This window comes from Melanotaenia boesemani, chromosome 3 (genome assembly GCF_017639745.1).
Source record: "Melanotaenia boesemani isolate fMelBoe1 chromosome 3, fMelBoe1.pri, whole genome shotgun sequence".
NCBI lineage: Eukaryota > Metazoa > Chordata > Actinopteri > Atheriniformes > Melanotaeniidae > Melanotaenia > Melanotaenia boesemani.
In genome coordinates this window covers 37,892,225-37,902,308 of record NC_055684.1, presented here as the reverse complement: position 1 = coordinate 37,902,308, position 10,084 = coordinate 37,892,225, and the positions used below count along the sequence as shown (strand labels likewise).

Below are 10,084 nucleotides of genomic sequence, written 5' to 3'. Positions count from 1 at the left end.
TATTCATAATCGAAGAACTGAGCAAGATGGCTGCAGCCAACTGAAGTTACTGTTGCGGTGAGACGTTTAAGGACGCCCCGCCCTCAAAGAGGAAATGCTGTCAGTCACGGGATTAGTGTGGTTATACTCCCGTGTGCTGACATGCAACAGTACAAATAGATATTAATTATATATATATATATTATATAAAATATTGCCTTTTTTCCATTCACGCTGGGAAATTTAAATCTTAATTGTTTATATGGAGTAGTCCATATATAAGTATGTGTCAATTTTGTGTTAAATGATTTTATTATTTATTCATTTAAGAAGCACGTGCTTTTTATGGACATTTGTCCAAAAATAGAGGAACTAGAAGCTACAAGGCTAACTTAAAATTACTTTGATATTATAAAGTTTTATTGTCAAATGAAAACGTTTCTTTCAGACTAAAGAAAATGGCTTAAAATGTCCCTTTAGTCCCCCCCCCCCCCCCCCCCCCCCCCCCCCCCCGTTAATATAGACAACGTTTTTTTTATACATTAATATATACGTAAAAAATGTATCCGGGATGCTCCCTGACTTAGATTCATACAGTTTTAACGACCAATACTTGTTTTTGTCCTAATGTTGATATATGTAAAAGAGCCCTATTTTTGTTATGTATTTTGAACATTTGGAATAAAAAAAATTAAAATAAAGTTTTTTTTTTGTCTTCTGCGGTGTACGCTGGATAGCTAAACAAGCAAACCCTGATTGAAGCACAGGTGGTCCATTCAGCTGCACAAAGGTGAGTTAGCGCCTGTCCTATAAAGCGAACAGGTGCTGAGTAATTGTGCCCGTGTTGGTTAGCTGAACTTTGTGTGTCGTGGCTTGCAGCTTTGTAAATTAGCTCCTGTTCTGCTAATTATTAAAAACTTTCCCCCCTTTACTGCCAACATGAGTGCTGGAGGAGGAACCCCTTTTATCGGAAGTAAAATAAGTTTGATATCAAAGGCACAGATTCGTTATGAAGGAATATTGTCTTCCGTGGATACAGAACGGTCCACGGTTGCTTTAGCAAAAGGTAAGTTGATACTTTACTAAATGAGTTTTGGCTTTTTACCAACACTTGTCCTTACTTTTATGTTTTAATGAATTTTTAATTTCACCAGTTAAATCCCACGGGACGGAGGACCGGCCCACGGATAGGCCAGTGCCACCCAAAGATGAAATTTATGAATATATTATTTTCAGAGGAAGTGACATTAAAGATATCACTGTGTCTGAACCGCCGAAGCCACACTATGGACTACCACGCGACCCTGCCATTGTTCAGGTAAGGGCGATGGAAGCTGATTCTTAAAAAAATAAAATAAAATTGAATGCTTTAAAAATTTTTTCCTCAATTTTATTTTAGTCATCAATGGGCCCGTCTGGTGCTTATCACCCACGCTGGAGTCCATACAGAGACATGATGCCCACCTTTAACCAGCTTGCTGCTAGTTCTCTACTCAACCAGCAGTACAATGCAGCGCTAGGCCTAAGTACAGATTATCTTACGGTTATGTCTGCTAGCTGAGTGATTTAAATTACATGATTGTCCACCTTGCATCCCCACCGTGTTCCTTTTCCCTCAGTACCAGGCCTTCACGGCCCAGCCAGACAAGCCCCTATGGTGGAACAGGCTGTCCAAACCGTGCCTTTGGCTGCAGCAGCACAGATGCGTGGAAAGGCTTCCACCCAGCCACAGAGCAGGCAGCCTGTTCGTCCAACCCAGCGTCCTGCTCAAGCTGGTCCTCAGTTTGAGAAAGAGAATATACCAACTAGTAAGCGGACATTTTTTTTTTTTCATTTAATCTTTCATATTTGGGTAAACCCATTTTATTTTAACCTTTGTTTAGGACAGACATCACAACCAGCTGCTGCAAAGGTTGAAGGTCAAAAGACTGAAAACCAGAAAAAAAGGCAAAGACAAGGTATTGAACAGATTTTATTAATAATGGTCCTTTACTTCCAAGTGACCTTTTTGCTCATTTGAACAAAAATAACTACAGAAAATGTCCTACATTACACGAACCTGTTCTAAATGGTTTCTAAATCAGTTTTTGGTGGAAACTAAACTTTTCTTTTGCACATTTTTTTTGTTTTTGCTGCAGGAAGTCGCAGGTCCCGGACCAGAAATAGAGGCCAACTTCTTGCAAAAAACTCCAAGGCAACAACTTTGGCGTTTGAGTCAGACTTTGATTTTGAGACGGCAAATGCTCAGTTTAGAGATGAGCTCACGAAGGAAGTTGTAGGTATGCTGAAAGGCCGTCAACCGATGTACTGTCTTTGGAGGCCACTTTTTTTATTTATTTATTTTAACATTTCTGCAGGTGACAAGCTGGACACCAGGGAGCTGCTGGCCAGCCAGGGAATAGAAGAGGTGGAAACTCTTGCAGAGAAGTATTATGACAAAGCCAAATGCTTCTTTGACAATATCTCGTCAGATCTTAAGCCCAGGTGAACACTGTGGGGGTTTTTTATTTTTTTTTTATTTATTTTTTTTTTGGCTGAAGTTATGCACTATAAATTTTCTAACGTGGCCTTAGGAGAACCACCTGGGCAGAGGAGAAAAAATTGAACATGGAAACATTCGGAGTGCCTGGTCGCTTCCTGAGGAGCAGAGGATTCAGGGGTCGTGGACGTCGAGGGCAAAGTGCCACTGAGCAGCGAGCCCTCCCAAAAATTGACAGTGGGAGAGTGTGAATTTCTTTTTGTTAACACTACTGTAAATATTGTAGTTCTACTTAAAACTGTCTCCCTTATTTTTCCCTGCTTGGAGTTTTTTGTTTTGTTGTTGTTGATACCGAATATGCATTTGGGGAAAACTGGAGTTTGGATCCTTTACATAAAACGGGAGAACTTTTTTTTTTTTTTTTTTTTAAATCCAGCTGCTGTGCTGAAAGCATGTGATGTCTGAACTGTCCAGCAAGTTTTTGTTTTTTTTTATGGACTTGTACTTGACTAAAGAAACTTAAATAGTTTTGGATTGTATACTGAAGCATTAATGGACACTTCCTTTTTTTTGTAAACTCAAACTGGAGGAACCTGACGGTTATTAAATGTCATGTTGACTACATGTTGCTTATTGTGGGTTTTTTGGTATTTGGCAAATGGCAGCCAGTTGGTTGAACTGTGGGCCCAAGTCTTTGAGTATCTTCTGAAATGACTCCTCCTCAGGAATGGAGAGCTTGTCCAGCTCTGAGAGGATGTCAGAGTCCCCTTCCTCTTTATAGGAATGAGGTTTATAATCCAGCAAATCCTTTTCTGTTTCTTCAAGAGATGAAATCCTCTGGGAAAAATCAAAACGAGTGTAACTGCAGTTCTTATTTTATAGTTGCAAGCTCGTCCACGCATCTGCAGCGTGCACATAATGGCAGGACGCGGTACTAACCTGATGAAGCAGACTGCGGAGAGCTGCGTCCATCACACCACTGGAGTTGTTTGTATTGAAGAGATTTTCAGTGCCCATGTCTTTAAACTGTAAATGGGAGAGGGTGCATGTAAGCTGCTTTAACCTGTGCATCAATGTAAAAAAATGTGCTCACAACTCTACCTGCTGGCTGTGGTTGTGGCCATTGGCTACAGGAGAACTCCAGGTCTGAGGATTGAGGGAGAGCGAAAGTAAAAATTTATTCCCACTATTGATTAATTAAACTTTAACGCTTGTTACCTGGTTCCAGTTGTTGCCGAATAAGGTGGAAGAGTTATTCCACCTGTAGTCTCTGAAGTGTTTGCGGACAAAGCTTTGGTCCATACCCTTAAGAGTGGTAAAGAATCAGTTCTGTTTTATTTAAACAGACTGCCATCTGAAAGGTTCAGTTCACTGTTTTTTACCTTTGAAAACTTGTTTCTCGTCTCGTATTGGTCTTTCTGCCAGATGGACAAATTTTGACACTTATCAGATGTTGCCACAACTACTTGTGGTACCTTCAAAACAAAAAGATGGTCAGTAGTGTTCAAACTGAAAGGGTCACTCATATGTTTACCAAAGTTTCTAAGCTGTAACCTTGCAGTCTGTTCCTGGTGTCTCAATGTTTGATTTCAGCAGAGTTTCTCCAGAGGAATCATCAGTCTGCAAAGTGGCAAACTCTTCCTTGCAGGTGATGACGACTGCCATCAGCAGCAGAACTATCAAACAGCAGAACTCAAGAAGTTGTAACAAGATATTTCTTGCTATATTTCAATATAAAACAAAAATGGTGTGATTCCTTTCCTTACACAGAAATAAAACCAGGGAGGCCAAGACTACGCTTAAAGTGCCGTAGGAAGCTTTTGTTGTTGCATGTTGGCGGATGTGGCAGTTAGGCCTTGCAGAGCAATCACACACAGTCACGCTGAGGTTGTAAACACCATACACTCCCTGCAAGTCTGAAATCTTCAGAGCAATTGTATATGAACTTGCATAGACACCAGGCTCCTTCACCAAACCAGCTGTAAAACCTGCAACAGTAAAATACAACCATCTCTTTTTGTTTGTTTGGGATGTTTGCTTTTAACTTTTCTCTGCGTTACATAGTTGTTTCTACCATAAGCAGGATTCAGTTTCCATTTTCCTTCAACATTCCCCAACAGTTCAAACTTGAAAGGCCCTCCGAAGGGATTTCCATCGGGGTCAAAGGCTGTGATGTTGGTGGTGGTGGGGGCATCAGACACACAGACATCCACAAAGTCCACTACTGGCTGTGGTGCGTTGTCATTTCTGTCAGCTATATGGATCTGCAGTGTAGCCGTGCCTGTCAGAGGTGGCTCACCTGGAAATAATAAATATACATATATGAACAGATAGCTGTAGAAATATATAATACTCACAAGTTAGGAAAATTCAGCTTTTTGTACATCAGAATGTACCTAAAATGAATTATAACCTTGACAGGTGAACTTATTTTGAATTTCTCTACACTTTTGCGATTAGTCAAGTTTATTATGACATTAAAGATTAAAATGTGTGATTACGATCATCAACAGCATGTAGTATGATAGTGTAGAGGCCGTCAACAACATGGGGAGATTCCCTATCAGGGCTCTTTCTTGTGGTGATGGCACCCGTTTGAGGATCAACTGTCACCCAGCCTGCAGGATCGTGTCCCACTTTGTAACTGTAGACAAATACAATGCACTTTAACACACAAAGCTCTAATTTGGGACTTAAATATTAAATGATCCAACTTACATAAAATCTCTTGTAAGATTGGAGTCTGGATCCACAGCAACCACTCTCTCCACCCAGGTTCCAACAGGTACGTTCTCCCCCAGCGTGGCCTCTTTGACAGCCACACTGAACTCCGGGGGATCGTTGGTGTCCTCCACCTCAATCATGACTTTTATAGAATGAGGCTGACCGGCACCATCAGGATGGTGACCTATACTGGTGTCAACTTTCCAGAGGCCCCTCGCTGACGTCTTCTCCTCCACTTTACAGGAGAAATATGGTGCTTCATTTTCCACAGAGACTGTCAGCTCCTTCTGTGCTCCTTCCTCAAAGTTTAAAGGCTAAAATTATATTTTGTAATGAGTAAGAGTACAAGCTTGTCAAACATACTGTACGTAGTTGCCTAATTACATGCCTCAGTAGAGGTATTTGTCATGGTAAAGTCTGCAGCAAACACCACTTACTTTTACTACAGTCAGGATTCCATCATTGGTTTCTGGGTCAGTCTCTATCTTGAAGTTCCCGCCCAAGTCTCCATGTATGGTGTATTTCGCTCTCCAGGCCTTGCTATTCACAGTGTCTTTATCTGTCACATGTAGCCGCAGAGGAGTGGACCCAGACTCATTTTCCTTTACTTTTCCTGTTCCCTGTTGTTTTAATCCAGGCATATAGATTTTAAAAATGTCTCACAAGAAAACATGTAGACCTAATAGTTTGTTCACATGTCCAAAATGTAGTGAAGTAACAAAAAGGGTGTAGGAGTTGAGAGGTGATAACATTTTTCATTGACTGTTTGTATAGAGAAGTATTAATGTGATTCAATTAAAATCAGTAATCATGCTAATAACATTTAGCCATAAACATATAGAGCAGCCTATAATTGTTTCAGAAGTCATGTAATATCACTTTTATGGCAGTTTCAAATAATGCTAAATGTTAGCATGTTATAGTTTGCAAAGGTAAAAAGATGTGTATTTTTATTTATTTGTAATTTAACCATGTTGAGCTAGCAGCTAGCTTTTTGCTAGTTCTGTCGCTAGCCTACGTTAGCCTATTGATAACACAATCAACATTTATGATGTGTGTGAAATAAAATTCTGAAAGTTACAAATTAACTTATTTTTTTATCTATGTGGTGCTTGTGTCTCAGCTTCTTGTGATGTTGGTGGAAGTTATGATACTAAGATGGCAGCCTACTGTTTGACCACGGATGATGGGAAGATGGTTGTTGCCATCCTGGACATGAATGATGACTGTGGTTGTACTGGACAGACTGACTACATCTCCATGGTCTTTGGCCTCCACCAGCAATGTAAACATTTTGGCCACCTTAATACAGGAAAAAAAAAGAAGACTTTTACATTTCAATCAAATCTTTATATGGATGGACATCACATTTTTAGTTGTCTGCACCATAATTCTGTGTAACTGGAACCTGTTGGACACAAACATGGACACTTACACTGCCACATGGTGGTGTCAGATGTGAACATTTTTATTTTTAAAATTACTGTAAAAGATATATATATATATAGAAACTATATATATATATATATATATATAACTTTTTTATGTGGGTGTGCAAGCTGAAAGCATGCATATGGTAAATATTTGCACCCATGCCTGGTGTGAAATGTTTTCTCTAGTCAGGTGCAGATCAAGCTGAACAGGAAATGCAGCATTTACCTCATTACTTCTAAAGAATGATTCTAGCATATTAACCAAACAGTCTTGCCTCATAATCCAAACACCCTTTAAACGAGACAGCTCCAGACTCCTTAACGAAGAATTCTGTGTCGGGAACGTTTGGAGACACAGATTTGATCTCATAGTGGAAAGTGGAGTTTGATGTTCCTCTCTGGTCCTTGTCATAAGCCAGCACGGTCAAAAGATGGAAGCCTGTTAGGAAATGATTGAATAAAACAAGGAGCCTGCTTCACAAACAATGTTTAAAACTTTGGTAAAAGACTATGCTTATTTTGTTTTTTGTTGTTGTTGTTTTCCTTACCTTGTGTTTTATCTTCATTAACAGTGATTTCATACAGATCCCTCTCAAAGCGTGGGGGGTTGTCATTGATGTCTCGAATTGAAATCTCAATTCCTAGTTTAGTGTCAGTTGATAAATCTGTCTTTTTGGCCTCAAATCTTAGCTACAGATTGAAAAAACATCATGCAATGTTAGTCACTTAACCAAGAAAAATATATAATTTATTTCTTGATGTTGTGGATGGGATATAAAGCAGGTAAAAGAAAGACTGGAGCCTATTCTTGTTGAAGAATATGCAGCAATATCTTTAATTCATAGCTTAAACTGATATGTATTGTTTGGAAATCTAAAATTGCTCTTAAAAATAACACATGTTGAGGCTAACCTTAAGTACTGTCTTCTCTTCATAGTCCACAGCTCTGTGGACATACAGGAAGCCAGAATCCCTGTCAATGGAGAGGACTCCCTTTGGCTCCTCTTCCACTCCTTCACCAAACAGTTCAAATTGTACTTGATATTTGCGTTCCACATTTACCTGCAACACAAGTACGAAAATCTCACAGTCTGCTTTAAGGAGCCTTAGATTTTCATTTATAACTGATGAAATGACACATTTACACAGAAATGAAAAAGGAGTGAAGAAAGTGACAGCAGATGTTAAAGTAACAACACAGCTCAGTGCAGAATGTTCTGCATTCAAAAGTCTGAAAATGAGTGCAGCATGTGTCAAAGTCTCGAGACGGGTTTTATTATATTTTGCAACCAAGCAACCAGACTTCATGGTTATCGCTGAAGTGCTCTTGAGCAATATTTCCTGAGGCATACTCCAGTGCTGTCAAGGTTTTTATTTTAAACTTTGGAACATTTTCACTCACTTTTAGTCTAATCTTTGTACCTGACAATTTCAAGATCTGTGTTAACCCTTTAAAGCCTGACCCTTTATTTGCTACTTTATCAAAATGTAGAAAAATAATTAATATTTATTATAATATTTAAATTAATATTTTTTTAATATTTATTGTTTACCATACTGTTAAACTATTGTAGTTCAAAAGGTTTCCACCAGGGGGCAGAAGAAAAGTGTCAGATTGTGTACAACAGGGTTTTGAGCAGTTTTTTGTTTTTGTTTTTTTTTTTGTTTGTTTGTTTGTTTTTTGGGTTTTTTTTTTTTTACAATAAAGTGATGCAAAAGATCCCATAAATTGTATGTACAGGGACATCAAAGTCATGGGATGAACCAGTGTTGTGTCTACGCATAACAGACAACTTGGCAACAGGCCTATTTTAAAGTGGTACCCTCAGGCACTTTGTTCTGTGCTATTTGTTCCACGTCTGTTAAAAACCTGTTAAAAATATCAAATAAAACTATTAACAAAGATTACTTATAGAAATTACAATAAAGCCTGAAAGAGTTCAGACTGTGTAGAAAAATAATGGAGCTCATACCAGGTACTGACTTTCAGACTCGTTATATTTGCACTTTTTTCCAGGTTTTTGTAATACATCATTTCACATTTTTTGGTTTTGTTTTTTTCTTTTGTTTGTTTTGTTTTGTTTTGTTTTTTTTATATATAAATCTGCTGCGCCCATTAATTTTTATCTTGAAGAAATGAGGAGCGACTAATGACTTTGGCATACTACTGTGTTTCTGGGGGAGTTTTATACTGTATTTCCTCACACAAAGTCCGACCTGTTTTATTTGATTTTCTTACCTTGCCCAACATATAGGGGAAAGGCCCTTGATGTCCCTCTTCTATCTCGAAGGAGTCGATAATCCAAGTCCTCTTGTGACGGCTCAGCAGATGTGAGCATGTTGGAGTTGACAAATAATAAATCTGAAAAACAAACAGCCAGCCAAACCTGAAGTGCACGGTTGTAAGGGTGTACAGCGTGCTGTACAGAGCAGGAATCTTTGTTTGTTGCCACAAACTGACAGTTTGTAATTTATGCTCTTTGCACACTGGAGAAAGGACTTATTGTTCTGTGAGCCAGCTCACAAAACGTGTATGCAAAGGTATTATTTCACACAGAAGTTCAGTTTTTAATAAGTTAGAGTAAAGGAGACATCAAGAGTTTAAAAAGCTGTGAGGCTGATTTTTATCAAATGTAACCAAAATAATAACAATGGTTTCACACGTTAAGGTAACATTTGTCTCTATTTCAAAGTCACGATTCAAATAACACCAAATTAGTTGTGAGTTGATTAAGCCATTAATCTTAGTGTAAAAACAGAAAGAGTAAAAACAGTTACATACCAGGAGAAAGAAGCAGAGCATGATGCTTGTTCACCATCTCCAGCACAAAATGTGTGAAGACTGGCTGTTTCCCACAGATGAGACCCTCCCTCCTGCTCACACCCACAACTGGGAGTGTAATAATCACAGGTTACCATCTGTATAGGAGTCAGTCTGTTCAGACAGCTTCTAATTTATATCCCTCTATACGTCATAGTGCGCTAAGCTCATGGCAGAACAATGTTTCTGTGACCTACAACTTAAATTTCAAAAAGGTTGTGACACTGTAGAATGTAAATAACTAAATGTAGTGAACTGCAAATCTCATCAACCCATATTTAATTCTTAATAGAACATTACCAACTTATCAGATGTTGAAAGTGAGACATTTTTCACGGAAAACTTTAGCAGAGGTTTCCAGTCAGTGACAAACTGCATCTAAATATTGTGGAACAATTTCAGAAAATGTTCCTCAACATAAAATTGTGACGACTTTGAAGTTCTTACAGTGTATAATTTCATCAAGAGTCTGAGGACCAGGAGGGGGAGAAGGTCAGAACTGGATGCTTGTGATCTTTGGGCCCTCAGGAGGTATGCGTTTCTACTGGAAATCACTACATGGGCTCAGAAACATTTCCAGAAATCAATGTCTTTAAAATCCAAAAATGCAGGTTAAAGCTCCATCAAGCAAAGAAGCCAGATGTGAAC

The 10,084-nt window shown here is 38.7% G+C and overlaps 2 protein-coding genes across 4 annotated transcripts; one reads left to right on the top strand and one right to left on the bottom strand.

Moving 5' to 3' along the window:
* Window positions 1-490: 490 nt before the first annotated feature.
* On the top strand, window positions 491-3,082 carry LOC121637226 (protein LSM14 homolog B-like). Of its 3 annotated transcripts, none has more exons than XM_041981242.1 (8): window positions 491-1,045; window positions 1,134-1,297; window positions 1,379-1,505; window positions 1,599-1,787; window positions 1,863-1,937; window positions 2,118-2,258; window positions 2,337-2,463; window positions 2,553-3,082. In XM_041981242.1, the coding sequence occupies exons 1-8, from the start codon at window positions 919-921 to the stop codon at window positions 2,707-2,709; spliced, it is 1,107 nt and encodes a 368-aa protein (XP_041837176.1). In that variant the 5' UTR covers window positions 491-918; the 3' UTR covers window positions 2,710-3,082. The 3 variants fall into 3 exon arrangements, with proteins under 3 accessions (XP_041837176.1, XP_041837174.1, XP_041837175.1); XM_041981241.1 differs by having other exon boundaries at window positions 492-1,045; window positions 2,334-2,463; XM_041981240.1 differs by having other exon boundaries at window positions 2,118-2,463.
* On the bottom strand, window positions 2,956-10,083 carry cdh27 (cadherin 27). Its single transcript, XM_041981244.1, has 17 exons — window positions 9,398-10,083; window positions 8,855-8,977; window positions 7,528-7,677; window positions 7,164-7,305; window positions 6,891-7,054; window positions 6,353-6,484; window positions 5,620-5,802; window positions 5,177-5,496; window positions 4,960-5,102; window positions 4,533-4,757; window positions 4,225-4,446; window positions 4,013-4,134; window positions 3,841-3,933; window positions 3,677-3,763; window positions 3,560-3,604; window positions 3,398-3,484; window positions 2,956-3,295 (listed from the first exon to the last, which is right to left on the bottom strand). Exons 1-17 carry the CDS (start codon window positions 9,416-9,418, stop codon window positions 3,089-3,091), a joined length of 2,466 nt encoding a protein of 821 aa, XP_041837178.1. The 5' UTR covers window positions 9,419-10,083; the 3' UTR covers window positions 2,956-3,088.
* Window position 10,084: the final 1 nt, after the last annotated feature.